The 20744-nt window shown below is 35.9% G+C and overlaps 4 protein-coding genes across 6 annotated transcripts; 3 read left to right on the top strand and 1 right to left on the bottom strand.

The window, feature by feature from the left end:
- The first annotated feature begins 482 nt into the window (after positions 1–482).
- LOC6577925 (probable transcriptional regulatory protein Pmob_0807) lies at positions 483–1693 on the top strand. Of its 2 annotated transcripts, XM_002003820.4 has the most exons (4): positions 487–971; positions 1047–1221; positions 1319–1414; positions 1469–1693. In XM_002003820.4, exons 1-4 carry the CDS (start codon positions 538–540, stop codon positions 1571–1573), a joined length of 810 nt encoding a protein of 269 aa, XP_002003856.2. In that variant the 5' UTR covers positions 487–537; the 3' UTR covers positions 1574–1693. The 2 variants fall into 2 exon arrangements, with proteins under 2 accessions (XP_015021389.1, XP_002003856.2); XM_015165903.3 differs by lacking the exons at positions 1319–1414; positions 1469–1693 and having other exon boundaries at positions 483–971; positions 1030–1157.
- LOC6577926 (double-strand-break repair protein rad21 homolog) lies at positions 1589–4530 on the bottom strand. Its single transcript, XM_032728810.2, has 2 exons — positions 1909–4530; positions 1589–1852 (listed from the first exon to the last, which is right to left on the bottom strand). Exon 1 carries the CDS (start codon positions 4439–4441, stop codon positions 2261–2263), a length of 2181 nt encoding a protein of 726 aa, XP_032584701.1. The 5' UTR covers positions 4442–4530; the 3' UTR covers positions 1589–1852; positions 1909–2260.
- Positions 4531–4955: 425 nt separating this feature from the next.
- Positions 4956–6521, top strand: LOC6577927 (MOB kinase activator-like 3). The gene is made up of 6 exons (XM_002003822.4): positions 4956–5092; positions 5180–5330; positions 5678–5801; positions 5863–5966; positions 6029–6144; positions 6205–6521. The coding sequence occupies exons 1-6, from the start codon at positions 5051–5053 to the stop codon at positions 6331–6333; spliced, it is 666 nt and encodes a 221-aa protein (XP_002003858.1). The 5' UTR covers positions 4956–5050; the 3' UTR covers positions 6334–6521.
- A 1749-nt stretch (positions 6522–8270) lies between these two features.
- Positions 8271–20477, top strand: LOC6577928 (ALX homeobox protein 1). Of its 2 annotated transcripts, none has more exons than XM_044009146.1 (6): positions 8271–8788; positions 9054–9230; positions 11229–11551; positions 14715–14772; positions 19796–20097; positions 20160–20477. In XM_044009146.1, the coding sequence occupies exons 1-6, from the start codon at positions 8365–8367 to the stop codon at positions 20334–20336; spliced, it is 1461 nt and encodes a 486-aa protein (XP_043865081.1). In that variant the 5' UTR covers positions 8271–8364; the 3' UTR covers positions 20337–20477. The 2 variants fall into 2 exon arrangements, with proteins under 2 accessions (XP_043865081.1, XP_002003859.3); XM_002003823.4 differs by having other exon boundaries at positions 8303–8788; positions 11223–11551; positions 20160–20475.
- The last annotated feature ends 267 nt before the right edge of the window (positions 20478–20744 follow it).

Genomic DNA, 20744 nt, shown 5'->3' on the forward strand with positions numbered 1-20744 from the left:
TTGAGTCCTTGCCATCTCCAATCTCGATAAAAGCAATCAACCCAAGTAATCTGAAATGAAACTGCACATTCAGCAAACGCACTAAAATCCATCCTGCTGAATTTGAACAGATTATCGAAGGCAAGTTCACTATTGACGTATGCTTACAGACAAAAGCTTACTGCTATTTCAGCTTATTTAAATTCTCGTTTTGGCGCAATTACCAGAAGTTTTATATTTTAAACACATATATTTAAAATAAACATATATACAAAAGGCGTATCTGATAACTGAAATCGAATCGACATACAGAACTAGACAGGTGGCCAAAAAAAGTCAATTCCTCTAAACGTTCTTTAATTACGCTCAGTAAAGTAAGCAATTGCCGCTTTTAGAATACTTAGTCTTTGCACAGTGGTGTACAATTAGTATATTAAATCATATCGATAGTTGTCTAATAAGCTCTGTTAAAATTTCTGATATCGATATATGCCAATTCGATTGTGGCCAGCCGCATGTATTTCTGTTGCTTAACATAAAATACACCGTAACAACAAAATGTTACGAAATTTTAGTCGAATTGGAATTAAAAATATTAAATTAAGTTTCAATGAAGTACAACCTGTGCGTTACATGGCTGGACATTCCAAATGGGCCAACATAAAACATATTAAGGCGCAGAAAGATGGATTACGGGCAGCTCTTTTTGAAAAGATTGCAAGACAACTGCGGCTGGCAGTACAGGAAGGCAAATCGGCTGACCCGGCTGTGAATTCGCTTTTGCGATCGGAAATTGACAATGCCCTGAAGAGAAATATGCCCATGGGAACAATACAAAATACAATTAAGAAATGCCAGCATAACAAAGCACAACTGAAGAAACATCGCTTCGACATAAGATATAGAAGAAAAGTCTATATGATTTGCAGCATATATAGCGATAATCTGCCTGGGATCAAAATGGATGTGACGGCAATGATAAAGAAATCTGGGTAAGTTCATAAATTAAACTAATAAAGAGATTCAAGTATATTTAAACCCTCACTTAAGTCAAAAATCTATTGCAGCGCTGAATTCGTAGACGTGAGCCATATGTTCGAGGATTTTGGACTTATAGAAGCCCGTTATGCTTCACCGTTGACCAGCACTGAAACCAGCCTAGAGGAGAAGGTCACGGAAGACGCAATTCAACTAGGAGCTGAAGATGTGGAAATTGTTGATGCTGCCACAGCCGCAGTGAATGTTAGTAATCAAAGGAGATAACTAATCCAAGATGGGCTATCTAGATTCTAGTTTACTTTAGAATAACCGCCATTACTAACATTTTGTATACGATTAGTTCATTTGCAGTCCGACTCACTTGACTGGCCTCAGTAAAACTTTGGAGCAAAATGGGTACTCGATCGAGAACAGCGAGCATGTATTTACACCAAATGTAATATATAGTCTCTTCTATATGATGCGGATACTAATTCAAGTATTATTTTAGAGTCTTGTACAGCTGGACGAGGACGAAAAGAAGGCATACCACGTATTTATAAAGAAACTGCGAGGTGTTCCTGGTATGGAGGACATATATGATAACGTCGAATAAAGTCACGTCTTCAGCTATACATATATATATATGTTTATTGTACATAACTGGCAATAATCTATGTTCAATTGTTACATGTCTGTAAAGATGTGAATAAATATGTTATAAAATTACAAACTATTTCAAATGTGCTCGCTCGGCCTACTGGATACAACGGAACAACATTTACTATGAAATCTCTTATATCAAATGCTCTTTACAATGCGGTAATGGGAGTCTTTCCTTGCTTGTCTCTCATTAACAGTTATTTAACTTGAAGTTCCCTGAATAAGATCCAACCTATTGAAGAAATTAGAGATTAGTTTCTGATGCGAATGTGCTTTGCTTAGACTTACAGTTTGTGGAGGTTCAGCAGCTGAAAGCCTAGATTGTCTAGACGAAAGTTCGAGTTACGATAATCTATATAGGCGACGGAAGTACTTAAATAGGGTTTACACAATGTTTAACACTCATTTCAAAATTCCTAAAAGATTTTAATTATTTATAAATAGTTTAAATGAACTGGTAGTAAATTATATAATCAATGCAGCAATACTTTTTTAACATTACAATTAATTGCATTTAAAAAAATAATTACTTTTAACTTAATTTAAAATCGTTTATATAATCATGACAGGTTATCCTCCCAATTCTTGTTTTGGATTCTTACTGCCCAAAGATCATGCAAACAGGCCGTTCGTCTAATCTTTACAATTTGGGATTGTCGAACAGAGGACCGCGCGTTACCGTTATATCGGCATACGGCGCCGATTGTGTTATATGCAGGGCCTTGAACTTTTTCAATACGAGCAACGAGTAGAACTTCTGAGCCGCCTGTTTTCTCGTGTTTCGCACCGTCAGCTGCGATAGGGTCAGGTGATCTTGGTTGTTGAAGTGAACTCTGACATCGAGGAAGAGTTGCGCCGCTCGCTTATTCAGCACACGCTCCTCAAACTGCTCATCCGTTTCATTCTCCATTTGTTCCTCGGCTGTGGTGTGCGGCAAACCCGCCGAAGGCGGAAAGTCGTAGTCATTCCAATCTGTGGAAATATCGCACGACTTATTGAAGTTGTTGCCAGCGGGCATGTTTCTTCCTTCGGTCTCGTTGAATATCGAGCTGACTTGGTCTGGCGGCAGGTTTGGCATACAATCAATGTCTCCCATTCTTCCATGATGTGGCGTCATCTGTCCATGCTCCAGTCCAGCCGGTGTCAGGTCGCCGTGATGGAAATCATCGCCCATATCCTGGTGGCCATCGCGCGGCGTCAGCGGTAGTTCGTTAAGGTTTGAGAAGTTCTCCATGTCGTTGAACGAGAGCAGCGCAGGACTACGCATATTCTCAAATATAGCTGCCTCGTTCTGAGGTCCAAGGCTCTCCTGCTCTTTCGTGGTAATTTCAAGTGATACAGCCGACACGCCCAGCGATTTCTCCTGCTCTCGAAGCATCTCGGGTGCCGCTAGACTCTGAGTGAGTGTGTTATTATCTGCACTTTGGTCAGCAGCCAAACTTGCAGACGTGTCATTCTTTCGCTTGCGTCCCTTCTTGTTCACAATTATGACCGAGCTTTCGCCTTCTTGTGCGTACATCTCCAAGCCCAGAACGTCCATGGGGGCAATCACAGAGAAGTCCTCCAGAGGCGTCGAATGTGATACTAGTTGCCGGTTATAGTTGTTAAGTAGAACTCTGGCGGGTATTGTCCGAGAGGGCAGAGCAAACAGCTTCTCCACTCCACCCGTTTCCTTCCAATACATCAATCTCTTTGTGGGCGGGGCCAGATCGAGAGTCGTCAGTATATCGGAGGTGTCCGCCAGTTGGGCCTTCATTTCCTCTCCCGATATATTTTTGATTTCGTCAATGATAAGCTTTCGCTTGCGCTTGGCTTTCGTGGCGCCCTTGTAAGTGGTTGCATCAATGGGCGCCAGAGCGAATCCCTCGTCGTCATTTTGTACCAGGGTCAGATCATTTAAAGCCGCATCCCCGCCAGCTGCATTGACGTCCTCATTAAAACTGTTATCCTTTGCCTGAAAGTTGTCCTCCTTGTCATCGTGCACCGAATCGGCACAGGACGACGCCGGAGACGGAGGGTTGTTGAAGTTGTCGATGCCATCATCATCTGAATAATCTGGCGGATTGTTGGGCTCATTAATTGCCGTATTTATGCCAACTGTTTGCGGGGGCTCCCCAAATAGATCGTCCTCGAATAATGCTGGCTGTCCAAAGGAATCACCAAAGCCATCACCGTCCAGTCGATCATTCGGCATTTCGGACTGTGTTAACGTGATGTTGGGATCGTTTGGCTCAACGACATTTGTGAGTACATCATCATCAAAGAGCTGATCATTTATGTTCCCGGACAAGGGGCCACGCATCATCTCGGGCGTGTCCGCCTCAAATCCAATGTCTCCAAAGCCGTCGTCCTGGAGGGAAAGCGACAGGCTACCATAATCCTCTCGCATTGTTATCTCATCTGCTCGGGACTGGTTGACAGAGAACTGAGCCTCAATATCAATATCATTGAGTTCGGGCAGGGCTGTGTCAAAATCGTGGAAAACTTCGGGCAGCGTAATTGCATTAACATTTGCTTCTCTATGGCCCTCAGGTAAGTCCACCATTCCTGGCCTGAATGCCATTTTGATTTTAACAAACGCCTCATTGCAATCCGCCAATAGATACTTTGCCTTCCTTGAGTAGATTCGCACAACGCCAAGCAGTAAGTGGCCTGACGTACGTAGCGCCAATTTTACTTTTGGCTGTAAAATACCCTCCACTGATTTCTCTATATTTGTTTCGAAGACGTGCGCTTTAGTTATTTTCTTATCCCAATGGGCTGCTAGCCAGATTCTGGCTAGCGGGCCTTTTTTGGCCAATATTATGTGTTCGTAGAACATTTTTTATTTTTGTTTTAATCTTTCAATCGTTTTAATACACAAACAAAACAGAGACGCACAAATTACTAAACAACATGGCGACCTAAATGCTGGTATATTTCGATATTTTCGATAGCATATATCGATAGTTGTATTTAATTAAAAATGTACCGATATAATTGAGTGCATTTTCTATGAATAAATATTTTTTTATTATAAATATTTTTTATTTTAACGTTTTTGGATCAAAAAATAAGTAAAATAATTAATAAGCACATGAATCATGAAATACCTAAATACCAATGAATATGCTGGCTACTGTAAACATTAATGTTCTGTTAGCCGATTATCGATACTATAATTTAGGTTGAGATTAATTTTTCTTTAATGAGTATTTATTTTAATTAATGCAAATTGCTTCCCAAATGCTAAAATAAAATTTTTAACTTTTAGTAAATATTTAAACTTACTGCACTTAGTCAGTGCTTACTGTTAATTAACAGACGAGAAAGTTCTTTTGGTATTTTACTTTGGTCTGACTGGTCACATTGTTTAAACAGATGTTTTCTTGTGCTAAAGTGTTCTTAATATAATATAAATATACAAAAATAAATAAAAGACTATCGTAAAATGGCCCTTAACGGGTTCTTAGACTTTTTCCAAAAGGGAAAGGTATGTTATTGCTATAATCTTTACAAGATAACTATATTTAGAGAAATGTTTCTATGATTAATATGGAAATGTTTTTTCGGCTTGCAGACTTTTAGGCCAAATAAAAGATTTACGGCCGGTACCATCCGCTATTCACTTCATAAACAGGCCCAGGCTAGTTTGAACTCTGGAATCAATTTACGTCAAGTGGTACGATTACCAGAAGGCGAGAATATGAACGACTGGTTAGCAGTGCACGGTGCGTAAATTCGACTATTTACAGTACAGTATATTCATATGCTGATGAGAGTTCCAGAACTACACAGGGGCACCTTCCGCCCAATATAGTATAACTCGTGTGCTTTACGCCCTTGAGTTGTCAATTATGGGTACCTGGCTGACATTGTGCTGACTAAGAGCTCCGATGCTTCCGTTTGTCACGCTCGTATTATTTATTTATTTTATTATAACATATAAAAGAAACTATCGAGATGCGCATACATTTACACTCCACTATAACTGTATTCTATGCCTGTGCGCAGTTGAATTCATTGCAAATGTTCCGTCTATATATGGTATAAATTTTGTATAATTCTTTTTATACAGTTGTTGACTTCTTCAATCGCATCAATCTCATTTATGGCACTGTGTCTGAATTTTGCAATGAAACCACCTGTCCGACAATGTCTGGTGGCTCGAAATATGAATACTTGTGGGTGGACGGAGATGTGTAAGTGAAAAACCAATATTCCTGTAATATAATTTATCACATTTGCAATATTAAATTGTAGATACAAAAAACCCACTGCTCTGCCTGCACAAAAATATATTGAGTTGCTAATGGATTGGATAGAGACTCAAATTAACAATGAAGCAATATTTCCCGTCTCTACAGGTATGTCTAGTCATGATTATAGATTTATAAATATATAGTTAATGTTTTTTGTTCGATTTTAGATGTTCCTTTTCCTAAATCATTTAGCTCACTAAGTCGAAAAATATTAACACGATTATTTCGGGTCTTCGTACATGTTTACATCCATCATTTTGATAGAATTGTGACCATCGGTGCGGTAAGTAAACAATAATGATAATTAAATATACTCTAAGTAATTACATATTTTCAACTGCAGGAAGCACACGTGAATGCTTGCTATAAGCATTTTTATTACTTTGTCCAGGAATTTGAACTGATATCCGCGAAGGAATTAGAGCCACTGCAGGAAATGACATCCAGAATCTGTAAAGATAAAGATCAATAGTTGCGCAGGCATAAAGCTAACTATTATATATATCTATATATAGAACCATTAATCTCAAGTCATAATTTTATGTTGCTTTTAAATTTAGTTGATATACATATATATGTATATGATTGTGTATTAGCTATAAGTCTGTTATGTCAAAAAGTATACAATAAAATAGATCCAGAAAGTGTGTTGCCAAACAACTTCATATTTGAAGTAAATTGATCTAAAACAGAAACAAATTTTGTTTAATTTAATTGGAAACTAAAGTTGATGCAATGTGGGATGCTTGGATTTGCAGCTGCAAAACCTATATCTACATTAAAATGCAGATTTCAAATGACATATGCAAAAATATATTACAAAACTCAAAATGTATATACTAAACTTAGTAAATAAATCGAAATGCATTTTAAATGAACAAATCCAATAAGTACTTCTAGCTGTATTATCATTCGCTTAACAGCTTTTATTATGAGAGGTCTAAGTGTCGTCAAATTTGTGAGAGTAAGATAACGCCATTGACTCTTTGAGCATCCGCATCTGTCCAAAGGCATTCCTATCACTCAGAGCTGTTGAATCAGTCGACGAGGAGTTTGCCCTCTGTCTCAACGAGAATGAGCTAGATGCCTGGCCTCCCACAGCCAATAAGTAAATTTTAACTAATAAAGATTTATTATCCATATTATATCGTATATCAAAACTTTAAAGACTAATAACTTTATAGCAAACACGAAAATATTAATTTCCTTTTATTAATTCGAATTTCAAATAGATTCCACTGACTAGAATATGATACTTCATAAAAAATATAAAACAAAACTATTTCTTTAACTATTAATTACTTTAATGAGTCTTTAAAATACTTCGAACCAGTAAAGTCGGCGGTGGTCTGGACGTGAAGTTTCCACATGCCAAAGTTAAAATACGAATCTTTAAGCACTTATAATCCGCACATTATATATGAAAGTCAAGCAATTATATACTTTTAGTTAAAATTCAATTACCAACCTAAGTGCTACATATTTGGGCGAATGCCTGCGAGATATTTTCATCAATTTAATCCAGGGATAAAGTGAGAACAACGTGAAACTCCACCCACATAGGCGATTGCAAAGAAAATTATTAGGTGTTTTATACACAGTTAATGTGTATACAGGATAAAGCGGCTATAACCAATAACAGTAAAGTTGGGTTGAGCCAAGCAGCCTACAACCACTTTGCAACAACAACAACAGCCAACACGTAAAGACCAATGAGAATAAATTGAATATACATATACGTGTCGGACAGGGAGCAACACCTTCCACTCTACGACTCTACGGCTCTTTAGGGGTTGTTCCGAACGCTCGATAAAGAGCGAGGCCAAAAGGGAGCGAGCAGATTTACTCAATGAGCGTTGAGGGGAGAAGTATCGTCCCTTAACTAAGAAATAAAAATATTTATACATATGAAATTGTATTTATTTAATTTAAATAATTAGAGAATAAATAAAAATAATAAACTTTATAGTTATTTAATTCATTTTGTACTGTCTAACTACAATAAATACTAAATATTAATTTAATAAATATATTTGTTAATATTTGTATTCATTTTCGGCATAATTAGCATAAAATAATTCAAATATGTTAATTAAACTACAATTAACTAAATATTTAAATATGTGCCAAATCTCAAATGCTTGTTGATCTAAGGTATCTCTATGCATGTGTGAGTGTGTGTGTTTCTGTGTTTGTGTGCGTGCTTTGCTCTCTCCCAGTGGGGGCGAAAGGTGGAAGAAGCAGAAGCAGAATGGCATGCGCAGCCGTTAAGAGTAAAAGCGAAAAAAATCAACTTAGAGAGAGAGATTTTAGCTCGATATAAGTTTTTTTATTTGAATTGGAATGAAACTGTATGGGGACCTGTAATGCCATTGGCGTTTCCTGCGAAGTAGTCGAGCGTTTTATTTTGTAAGAGCAACTATGATGCATCGGAGTGAAAGTGCTGTGAAGAAGATTTCGATATTGGATAAAAAAACATAATTTGTAATTATAGTGAGCCAGTATGGAGCAATTAGCACAGTTTGTAAATAAATCATTTGAGTTCAATTTAACAAATAATCGAGTCAACCATTTGTTCAACTCGATGACAAGTGCGCGCATCCATAAACTGGCCGACGCCACAACAACGGCAACAAAGTCCATATTAGTGAGCCCGAGCGGATTGGGCCGTGTATCTGTTGATAACTGTGCTAACGGTGAAGAGTCCATGGACATTGATATCACCGATATTTCGGTAGCCGAAGAGAACAGCGCGGAGGATGATACGAGTCTGCCCAAGCCCCTCTCTCTAGTCAAAATCCGTTCGCTTCAACAGCAATCGATTGCAACTATTTCGGATAGTGAAGAGCTCCGTAAGACTGATCCTGCCCCAAAGCCTAAGAACTGGTTGATTTCCGATCTATTGGTATCGGATACACAATCAGAAGGTAAGTCTATTTGCCTAATTACATAAATACCTTAATTATGATTATTGTGATAAGATAACTTCGTTTTAGAATGAAAAAACTGGAACTTTTTTAAATATATATTGTAGAACTTATTTATTTTCGTCAAACTTAAGTAACATATAAATGTATTACCGAAAAGAAGTTGATATAAATATGTATCTTACCTATTACCTGTCTAGGATGCGGTTGATTCTCAAGATTATCGTGTTTAGTTGTCTTTAATTCCGATTTCCTATAATTTCAGATGAAAAGTGTGAAAAGAGATCTTCCCGTTTCGATGATTCAACTGCATGTATTTCTAGCACGGCGAATAACTCGAAACTGAATGGTGACCTGATCGTAAAATTTCAAGACTCGGATAGTAAAACCAGCAGCAAGTGCATGAATAATATGGCAGATCCTGACATCGAGAGCTCATCAAGTAAATATAAATAAGTATAAAATTCGTAAATAGAACATAGTACAATAAATGGTAAAAGAGGATTCTTTGCTATTGATTGAACAACAAAAAAGATAATGGAATTGATTTTTTCAATGGCCACAATAAATAATATAAGGATTCCCTTTTTAAAGCAGATGACTGATTGTTAAATGTTGAGGAATCTGGTCCAAATACTTACTAAAAACTGTGTAGAAAAACATTCTACAGTAACCTACTTGCAGTACATTTCAATTCTGCGACATGAGCGTAGTCATATAAACTTTTTTCATCTGGGTCTGTATTCCGAATTCGAAGTCTGCATATAAATCAGAATATATTGCAGCTTCAAATTGCATCGCTCTAGCTGTAAATGAAACGAAATACACATAATAACAAGTAAGAACGTTGCAGTCGGGCGTTACCGACTACGGAATACTCATTCGCATCCCATCAGAAATTAGCAGCAAAATTGTTAAATTTACAGGGTGTTTTTCGATTTGAAGCTTCTAGCTATTATACTTTAGGAGATATCAACTATTGCGGTTTGCCACGCCCCTTGTGGGCGGACATATACACGTCAAAGCTTTTTGGTCTTGGATGGTCAGCCCGAGTAAATATACCAAATTTGAGGTCTCTAGCTTTAATAGTGTTCAAAATAAAGCAGAATTTAAAAAATCACTATATTTTCAGGTCCGATTTGCCACGCCCCTAATTTCCATTCATTAATCTTTAAAGAATCATAGCATTCAGCGCTCTAGCTTTAAAGCTCTAAGAGATACAGTTTTATCCGATTTGCCATGCCCCCAATGGGCATAGATATATCCGTCATAGCTCGTAATCTTGGGTGGTCGATGCGGATCTTCATTCCGAATTTCAGCTTTCTGGCTCTTCGACTAATATGATTTCTGGTATATCGGAAAATGCATTTTCCGATTTGCCAAGCCCCAGTGAGCAGATCGGGAAAATTTTAATACTTTATAAATCGGAGATATACACGAGATTTCTTCCAAGACAGACGGACAGCCTGACAAACGGACGGACATTACAAAAAAACAATATACTGATTCACTTTAGTGAATGAGTATAAAAAGCAAATATGGTAAATCGAATTACCCCTTTGGAAAATATCTAGACTTTCACCTCCTCTTCTATTTTTTCGATATAAAGAGACTTGAAATATATAATTTATAATTATTAGTGGTACAAAACAATTGAGAGGAGATAAAGAGGTTCATACCGATCAAGTGTATAAAAAATTGGAAATGTTCGTGATATACACCAGGCTATATTAAATTTGTATATATACGAAATTTATAATATATGAGTTAACAGAAATACTCAAACGGTATACAAAAATGGCATTAATATTATTAGAGAGTAGTAAACAGAAGTGTTAGATGAATTTGTTTTGAGTTAATCTAGGAATGCCTATGCTTAAAAACACTTTAGAGATTCAAAAAGTATTATACATACAAATCAGGGAATGAAACAAAGATATTGTGTTTAGTATTGTTATACATGAAACGTTTGAAATTGAAGTTTGGTATACATAGGGGTTTAAAAAATATCATGAATACGTGATATCATTGTATAACACATTTTCTTATATTCATGTACAACTGTATAGTATAACTATTACATACTATATAATGTACTATATATAACTTCATCTTATTATATAGGAAATGGATTATACAAAGGTGATTTGTGTATTAGATGCGAAATAAATAGTATGTGGATTGTATGTGATAAAATAAAAGTGCAACACATTATAAAAGCTGAAGAGGATAAGTGTTATACAAGAGAAGACAATTTGCAATTGGAATATACACATCTTATCGCACACATATGAATGTATGTGTACTATTTGTGTTTATTTCGACTTGGCATATATATATATATATATATATATATATTTCTTTAAACTTTTTTACTAACAAATAAGTAACTAACACCATAAATTTGTCATTTCATTCACTTTACTTGCAAAAGCAACAGAAATGAAAACATCTGCAACAATCAATATTAATAACAATGAATGCTCCAATGATAGCAATTCCCCGGAGCTATCGTTGCATAAGGTGGTCAGCTCGGAGAAGTCTATATCAATATCGCCGGAGCCGCAGTCAAACATAGGAGACACAAATATCGCCCGCATGGAACACTCTGGACTTAGCAGCAAGCAGCGAAGATCGCGCACAAATTTTACGCTTGAGCAGCTCAACGAACTGGAGCGACTGTTCGAAGAGACCCATTACCCAGATGCCTTTATGCGGGAGGAGCTGAGTCAGCGCTTGGGACTGAGCGAAGCACGAGTGCAGGTAAGAAGCAGCAAGTAACGATGTGGAAGTCAGTTGTAACCGACTGTCTACTGGTGGACTTATACAAGAAATCAATGGCATTTGATGATCAACAAAACATAGGCTATATCAAGTCTTTGTGAATCCAACGTTCTGTAAAATTGTGAGAGATAAATTTTAGTTTTTCCTTAATCCTTCCAAGAACTGGTATTCCAATGATTCCTCACGTCTTTTCTGCTTACACGACAAACAGCACATGCACATACACACGCGTACATTGCCAGCTTAGCCTATTTTAGGCTAGATCTAGCCTATTCGAATTAGCCAGAAATCGAGGCAGACTATGCAGAAGGCGTAGTCCTTAAGAGAATTATGGAGCAAAAGATGTTAATGTACATAAGATATTTAACAGATCAAAATTTAGCCTTATCAAGCATAAATCTTCTTGAGCAGCGTAATGAGGTAATCTTATTTAACTATGAGTGTTTATTTGTATATCTATCTCTATGTCTGTCTCTCCGTCTATCTCTCTATCTCTCATTCTGGCTTCCTAAGAAACGCAAGAGATGAAGAAGAACTATAGAAGTTCATTTAACTTATCTATATGTATGCAGTAAAACGAAGCTAGAATTCTTGCAGCAGCAGCGAGTTTTCCTATTGGGGACTTAAGCCACGACTTCAACGACTCCTACCTGGCGTCGGGCTCAGCATTTGAGCGCGACTTAGGCTTTGAGTGAAAGTTGCCCTATAAAGGGCAGCTGTAGCATTTTTTCAGTCGCCCAGGCTTGGTGGAGGTCAGTCGTGCAGTCCAGTAAAGCAGAGTTATGTGTGTGATCGTTCAGCTAAGCATTAAAGACTTGCAGGAAATAGTTAGTAGAAATATACACTGGAAAAATTTGTTGGAATACTACAAATTCTTACTAAAAATACTTAGTGGAAATCCTTAGAGGACGTACCTGGAAAAAATACTTGCAGGGAATACTTGGAGAAAATACGTGTAAGAAAAACTTGGAAGAAATACTTGGAGTAAATACTTGGTGGATATACATAGAGGAAATACTTACAAGAATTACTTAGAAGGAATGTTCAAATTAAAAACCATTAAGAAATGGGTAGATTTGGGAGTGAGGGTTATTAAACATAACAAAAAATTCTACAAAATAAACCCAAATCTATATTAATATTTGCAGACTTTAGCTCCGAATTGGTAGGAGACATAATTATACCCTGAACCCATTTTCAATGGGAAATCAGGCAATAATGGTTTTGTTAAGTGTATGTAACAGGCAGAAGGAGGCATGGCAAACCTCATAAAGTATATATATTCTTGATCAGGGCGACGAGCTGAGTCGATTTAGCTCTATCTGTCTGTCCGTCTATCCGTATGCTTGAACGCGTCGATTTCAGAAGATATAAGAGTTAGTTAGCAAGCGCATATCGAGTTTTGTTTTAAATATCGATTACTTGCCCCGTTATTTTGTTATCGATTGAAAACATTATCGAAAACCAGTAATGAATTTATATCTCCTGCATCTTTAAAGCTAGAGTCTCCAAATTTTATATGTATACCTATATGCATTTTATACAATTTCGGTTTTTGTCAAAATTTACCCCCCACCTCAAATTCACCCCCCACCCCCACCCCACCATCACATCTATAAAAGGCGTATTTCAAATACTAGAGACCTGTGCTTTGGCAAGTACACGCATATCTATTTTATATTCATAACATAAAAGTTTCATCAAGATAGTCCATCCACAAGAAAAGTTATTAAACAATTAAGTTCCCATAGTAAGCCAACACTGCAGCCAACGCGTGTTTAAGCGGGCGTACGTATGTTTATGTGTGTGCGTGTATGTCTGCATATGCGAATAATTATTGAAATATCAGTTGCTCGAAGGGTTCAGGGGATCTCGTAGTCGAGCAGTCTCCACAAGAGCTTTCTTTCTCGTTTTATAACTGATTTTCCATAAGAGGTTTAATCGATAACAAAAAAGTCAAACTGAAGTAGAAAAACTCGATCTGCGGATGAATAAAATTCAAATGAGTGTTTTCTCCCTTCGGACTGTTACACACTTTTCTACAAAACTATTATTCCCTGATTTCTGATTTTCGGCTTAGGGTGTAAAAATTAAAAATAACTTTTTATAGAACAAAAAATTTTGTGCAAAACTGAGCGAAGCATTCACAATTTCAATTGAGAGCACTATTTCGTTTTATTTTAATATCGATTCATTTTTAAGATAATAGCTCTAATAAAAAATGCTTATGACGTACTTGTATTAACATTCTACAAAACCAATAAACGCCTTTCATTCCTTCAGCGAGAGTATTAAGAGTTGTCATCAAAAATTTTTGGACTGCCAAATAAAGAATAATGATTAATATGCAGAAGTTAGCCAAAGTACTGGGCACAAATTGAAATACAATTGATATTCATTATAACGGTGCTTTCTACTCTACACCAAGAGTTAGTTGTGTAACAAAATTTGTCTTTGCAACCACCAGAGTTACGAAGAGAACGATATGGGGTGTTAAGTGGTTTACGCCGCCCTTCGTTACAATTATACGGAAGTAAGAGATTCGTGGTAACAACAGGGGGCCGATTACAAGTTAAATGCTCAATCAGGGCGACTCTTAATGGACCGCTGTGTGGTAATATATGAACCAGCTACTGGTTCCTCCAGCAAGCACTATAAATTACAAGTCCCGTCCTACACATGACAATTTACAATAAATTTATCCTAACTAATGGAAATGAGCAATGCCTACACTTAGAGCTCGTTAAATTTTTTCTAGCTCTTCCACAAATGGACACTCGATATATGTTTGGCTAGTTTCAGATATTATAGTTGGGTAAAAGCTCTTAAGTCATTTGACGGAAATTTATGAATTAGGATTTCCAGATATTTATACCTTATCTCAAATATAAATAAACAGCTATTTGATTATAGCTGTTCAATAATATAAGGTGCTAGTTCTTTTGGTACTAGTTCTCTTATACTTATATTTTAAATTAAAATAATTTTTTTGATATTATTGTTAATTAAAATTATTTATTTTAAATTTAAATATATTTTTAAATTATGCAAAACACTACATTTATATCCCCTTTCTGTATACTCAGTTCCTCTGTAATATAACATGAATTAAAAATTTGATTACATTTTCTATTTTTTGCAGGTTTGGTTTCAAAATAGAAGAGCGAAATGTCGAAAACATGAAAATCAAATGCATAAGGGTAAGTATTTTTGTATATTTATGTATCTGCAACATTCAGGATTATCCTTAACGAGTGTTTTTTGCTCTTTAAAGATATCGCACTAAATGAGTCTATCACTAACTAACGAACTAGTTATTATTATATCTTTAAATGTGCGCATAAAACATCTTTACGACATATTTTAATCGAACGAAAAACAAGAAATAAATCGGGTGTTTCCGACAGCATATCACTCTTGCACATTACGAAATTGATTTTTATCCAAGCATTACATATAATTGATTGAATTGATAAGCCTGGCTTTTAATCTGTAAATGTAGCTAAACTTGGTGTTGTTTGCCCTCCTCTGCCCGAAATATACTTCAATATATACATATATGTAATAAATGGAAATTTGTCAGATGGTTCCACTTCTTCCATATTCATTACTATATGTGGACGAGTAAAATAAAATTGATGCGTGCTAGGTATACCATCTATGTATAAATTGTAGAGTTCGTGTTCAAATGTATGATGTGTAGTATGTAGTTTTCTACGATTAGACAAATATATTTACAAATATATAACTTGATCAATCTGTAATTGTAGTCAGCAGTTACGTTTTGGAGTTTATCTTTAAGAAGTGTGAATGATTAAATCCCAAGAAAAATCACTTTAAAGCCATTATAAAAAGTTTATTAAATTTTAAAGCCCAAGCCAAAGGATAAATAAATAAATAAACTATTAAATTTCAAAACTCTAGATAGACATCAATACACGATACGATACTCTGCAAAAATAATACATATACCCATTTCATTTCATAATCGTGTAACAGCAAATTTGTATGTAATCAAACATAAAATTAAAATTATTGCTTAAAATCTGAAACTCTGCATCTCGCATCTGCTGTGATTTTTCGAAAATCGCAACCAAATATACCCTCTCGTATATATGTGCTATATCTATGTATATACAGCTACGGCCTGGTGACAGCGACACAAATCATTGCCAACTTAATCAAATTAAATATTCCGGCCGTAAAAGTGGAAAATAAAAATGTTATCCGTGGTGAATTGAGCGGAGGGGAGCGGAGCTACGGCCCGGTTGAGGGGGCGTTGATGAATGAACGGGAAGGAAGCAATCAAAGAGAGAAAGAGCGAGATAGAGAGAGAAAGAAGAGGGTGAAGGTTTTGATATATTAATGATGATACATTTGAATAAACTGCGAAACCATGACATATTGTGTTAAACAGTTGGTTAAATATTTTCACAGAGGGTACCCTGTACATTAAGACAACTGCGGCATTACACAGTTAAGCTGTAAACTTTCAACATTTACTTAACTAATTGCCGTGTTCTTTTAAATTTGCATAAATTCAAACCAACTCCGTGTTCGATATAACGACGAGGAAGGATTGTGGCTTAGCACGGCATTAACGAACGTAAGGAGGGTGCAAATAGAAATTAAAGAGAAAACGTAAAAGTGGAAAAGTTTTGGCTTGAGGCCGGGCAGCTTCTTGATATAGAAAATGCCTACACACTTAAAATTATTAAATTGATGTAAATTAAATTTACATATTGCTCTCTCGCTCTTGCCTTCAGCTATACACTGCAGTATCCTGCTGGTCTGGCAGTAAGATATCTATTAATTATAACTTTGAATTTGGCTTCACAGTGCACGACGGGGACTCTGCTCTGAGACTCATTTATGGCTGTGCAAGAGGCAAAGTTTGTTGCGCCATAACAATTATTGGATACTGCTGCACTGTTTTAAGTCTTTAAAGCTATTGAGCTGGGGGTGCTCTTATGTGGCAGTACGTACTTATCACTGGCAAATTAATATAAGTTGTACGAGGAAGACTTTATTTACTTGTAGTCTTAACGATACCTGTAAAAGTTCACCTAAAAATGAAAACGCGATTGTCAAATTCTTCCTATTTTGAAGCCTTAAATTAAAGGCTATTGTATTAAAATTAAATAAAAATCAGATGTTCAAAATATGCACGCTTGTATATTTCAGGATGATAAAGTTTGTCTCTGTTTCCATGTAGGGCAATATATCCTACATTTATTATTATTATTATTATTAGTTTGCTGTAATATTTGCACCTATAATTCTATTTGGCATAATTCTATTTGGTAAGAATGTCCATGTAATTTTACATATTTTCATTTTGAGCTGATCAATAATAATAAATTCATTTAATAGTAACTTCCTTTTTTGTAAAAACTTAAAGTGATCTTTCGAAAAAAAATACTGCAAAATCTAAAGCCACTCAACAGTGCTCTGTTAAGCTACAAAATGTAATCTGTATGCAATATAGGACTATATGTAGAATAGGACTACTTTGCCTTAGTAGCACGTAATTCTAACATCCACTTATATATTATTTTTATACCCTGAACCCATTGAAAATGGGAAATCAGGGTATAATGGTTTTGTGAAAAGTATGTAACAGGCAGAAGGAATCATCGCAGACCCCATAAAGTATATATATTCTTGATCAGGACGACGAGCTGAGTCGATATAGCCCTGTCCGTCTGTCCGTCCGTCCGTCCGTATGAGCAAAAGGATCTCAGAAGTTATAAGAGCTAGAGAGCTGAAATTTGGCATGCATACTCGTGTATATCATAGGCAGTACGAGTTTACTTTATTTTTTCGATAACTCATCCGATAACTTTTTTATCGAGAATAATCGAAAAATCGACATTGTTTTTTCAGCTTAATTTGAACACTTTTTAACCAGGAGACTTCAAATTTGCGTTGTATATAGAGTTAATAGACACAAAGATTTTGTAATTTACAAATTTTGGATACCACGTCCCCTTTGCCCCCAATTTGTAAAAAACGCATTTCAAGTACTAGAGACTTGTGCTTTGGAATGTACACACATTTTAACTATATGAACACATTCTGAAAGTTTCATAAAGATACTCTTACTACAAGAGAAATTATTCAACTAATAAATTCTCATAATATTGCCCACATTGCAGCGCAGCCCAAGCGCAGCCGCTGCTTACTGCGCAGTTAGCAGAGCGCGTGCTTATAAGTGCATGTGTATGTATGTGTGCATAGAAGAAGTGCAGAATGATTAGAATATCAGCTTGGAGGGTTCAGGGTATCTCCCAGTCGAGCAGTCTCGACTGGAGCCTTCTTACTTGTTATTATTATTATGATTTTCTTTTAGCTATATTTCATAGCAACACGAAAAACTTCCATGCATGTTAAGAAATAGCATTAGGTCCTACAATATATCAAGGATTCAGCTTGCTCGAGTTTAACTAAAGTGCATGGACTTGGACATAAATTGTTGAATGAAATGGATTTGTTGGAGGGGAAGGAACGTGGTGTCTAGAGGGCCGTGGTAGCAAAAATAAAGTAATCAAATTAAAATTCGAATAAAAAAACACACACAGAACCTTTCTCATACAGAGTAAGGAATCGTTTTATGGACTTATATCAATTCTCAGACTTTTTATCGCCCCAAAAGCAAAACACTGCATAAATGACGAGGCCAACCTGGTCTTGGCCTTGTACTCCCTGGAGTGTCATTTTGATATGTGTCCGTCTGGCCTTGGTCGAGTGCTGGGGGCGACCCCAGCAGCAGATTGTGGCAGCAGTAAGTGCGAGAGAATCCGGCGAATCCAGCCCTCGACTCAGCTCAGTTCAGCCCGAGGGTGTTTTCATGGCAATAAATTAGAAAATGAATTCAATTACTTGTCACGAATTTTTGTACCGATTTGCCAAATTGGGATGTTCATTTGTATTTATGTACTTGTATTAAGGTATGTCCTTATGTAAATTATTTACACATAGAATCAGACTTGCTCAAGTAGAGAAGGGAAACAGGAAATGCAATTAAGGACTGGGTTGGAATAAGCAAATCAACATATTGTGCGGAATATTAAGCATCATGGGAATGCATTCACTTCATACATATATGGGATATACTGACCGATATAACACTAAACTTTATTTCATTTAATGAGTGAAAGTACTTAGGTTAATAGAAACTCTCCAATCCAAGGTTGCACAACGATTTTTTAAATATGTTACTAATGGTACCTTAAAACATTTGGTTTGGATTATGTCCCATCTATAAATCTAATTTAATAAAATAGTATTATTGCATAAAAACGAATGCTTTAAAAATTAGATCGAATTACGAATGTACCTCTTTTTCGCTTTCGTCTATATAATTTCCCACATTAGTCATAAGTGTTATTTTTTATTTATTTTGATACTTTGCTCATTGTTTATTCAATAGTCTTTCATTTTAACTTGAAAGCTACAACCTATTATTATGTTAATAAATCTAAACTATATTTGAATTTGAGGCTAATTAAGAATGAACATAAGCTTGTGTGTGTTTTATTCGAATTTTAATTTGATTACTTTATTTTTGCTACCACGGCCCTCTAGACACCACGTCCCTTCGCCTCCAACAAATCCATTTCATTCAACAATTTATGTCCAAGACAATAAGCTATTTATAATTTTATATGGAATATTATAAGTAGCTAGCTAACTGTTTCAGTTTCTCTTCTTTTCACCAGCCTCAATCTTCTATTTAGCATAAATGACTAAAATTATTAAAGCGATTCCTTTGTGATTACAATAAGGTTATTATTTAATTAAGACATTCAGTGTTGCATAGCTACGCCTATATAAACCATATCCCTAAATTAGACAAGAGATTACGTTTTACCTCCTCCCTAAATAAACCGAAAATAACATTCAGTTGTGATCTTATGAACTGAGAAAGAAAATTATATCTTTCAAAGTTTTAGAGATAGAACTATCAAGGTTTAGGGTTCGTGTTGTTTTCTCTTACAGAAAATGTTTGTAGTCTTATTTGTCTGTTTTTGGACCACGCAGAAAGTTTTTGCCGTCGGTTTCGTTGGAGCGGAAAGCTCATTGCTTACAATGAATATATATGTTAATATAATAACAGAGTTTGTTTTCAAAATAATAGTTAAGAATTTAAATGAAAAAATAGAATTGTTATATATTTATATTTTAAGCATTTCTTATTAAAAATATGTTTGCAAATTTCAGGGATTTTATTGAGCAGTCGAAGTCCGCCGGTGTCGACGCCGCTCGAGCCTTGTCGTGTTGCACCTTATGTCAACCTGGCCAATATCCGAAACACAAATACGACGATGCTTCCTTCGTCGAATGGACTCTGCAGTGTGCCGCAACAAACTGGCGGAAAGAGCGCCGTCAATATAATTAATAAACGGCCTCCATCTCCGATATCCGTTGTAACGGCCGCTGCCGAACATTTTTCAGGCAGCGTTGCAGCAGCGGCTGCATTTTCCGCCTTCGATCCAGCTATACTCTCAGCTGCAGCTCATCAGGTAAATTGAGCATTTTATAATTAAACTTGTATTTTGTTAAATATATTTATATACCATTTTAGTATGCAGCCGCAATAAACAATAGAAGTAGACCCGCTGGACTTTTTCCGTTGCCGCAATATCCGCTTCATTTGGCTGCCTTTGCTGCAGCGCACAAAAATTCTAGCATAGCGGATTTACGCATGAAAGCGAAAAAGCACTCGGAATCGTTGGGGCTTGAAGCAGATATAGTTATTTAGTACATAATTTTGTGTATTTAAATTAGGCTTAGATTAGTCTAGAGTTGTCTATTTTAAGACAATTTACTATTTACATATACATACTGATATTTGAAAGAAAAATTACAATAATTACATTTAACATTATTAACATATACATATTATCTATATGTTTCAATAAATAAATGCTTAGTTGTCTTGTTTTTTAATCTGCCTAATGTATTCAAAATCGAGTTAAATCAAAAATGACCACAAATACTAGCATAAATTAGTAACTAAAAATACTGGTAACGATTGGCACGAAAAATACCAAAAAGGCAACAGTTGGAACGAAAATATTTTTTTTAACAGAAAACCATTCTGTTAACGGGAGGAGCAGTCATCACTCAAGATATCTATGTAACTTGCAAAGCTTTTGGTTGAGCCAAC

Source organism: Drosophila mojavensis, unplaced genomic scaffold (assembly GCF_018153725.1).
Source record: "Drosophila mojavensis isolate 15081-1352.22 unplaced genomic scaffold, ASM1815372v1 contig_49, whole genome shotgun sequence".
Taxonomy (NCBI): domain Eukaryota; kingdom Metazoa; phylum Arthropoda; class Insecta; order Diptera; family Drosophilidae; genus Drosophila; species Drosophila mojavensis.

Coding starts and splice junctions, on each gene's coding strand:
- LOC6577927 (XM_002003822.4), top strand. CDS start 5,051: ATGGCCCTTAACGGGTTCTTAGACTTTTTCCAAAAGGGAAAG. Junction 5,093..5,179: donor ACTTTTTCCAAAAGGGAAAG/GTATGTTATTGC, acceptor TTCGGCTTGCAG/ACTTTTAGGCCAAATAAAAG. Junction 5,967..6,028: donor AATATTTCCCGTCTCTACAG/GTATGTCTAGTC, acceptor GTTCGATTTTAG/ATGTTCCTTTTCCTAAATCA.
- LOC6577925 (XM_002003820.4), top strand. CDS start 538: ATGTTACGAAATTTTAGTCGAATTGGAATTAAAAATATTAAATTAAGT. Junction 972..1,046: donor GCAATGATAAAGAAATCTGG/GTAAGTTCATAA, acceptor AATCTATTGCAG/CGCTGAATTCGTAGACGTGA. Junction 1,222..1,318: donor CTGCCACAGCCGCAGTGAAT/GTTAGTAATCAA, acceptor GTATACGATTAG/TTCATTTGCAGTCCGACTCA.
- LOC6577926 (XM_032728810.2), bottom strand. CDS start 4,441: ATGTTCTACGAACACATAATATTGGCCAAAAAAGGCCCGCTAGCCAGA.
- LOC6577928 (XM_002003823.4), top strand. CDS start 8,365: ATGGAGCAATTAGCACAGTTTGTAAATAAATCATTTGAGTTCAATTTA. Junction 9,231..11,222: donor TGACATCGAGAGCTCATCAA/GTAAATATAAAT, acceptor TACTTGCAAAAG/CAACAGAAATGAAAACATCT. Junction 14,773..19,795: donor TGAAAATCAAATGCATAAGG/GTAAGTATTTTT, acceptor TGCAAATTTCAG/GGATTTTATTGAGCAGTCGA.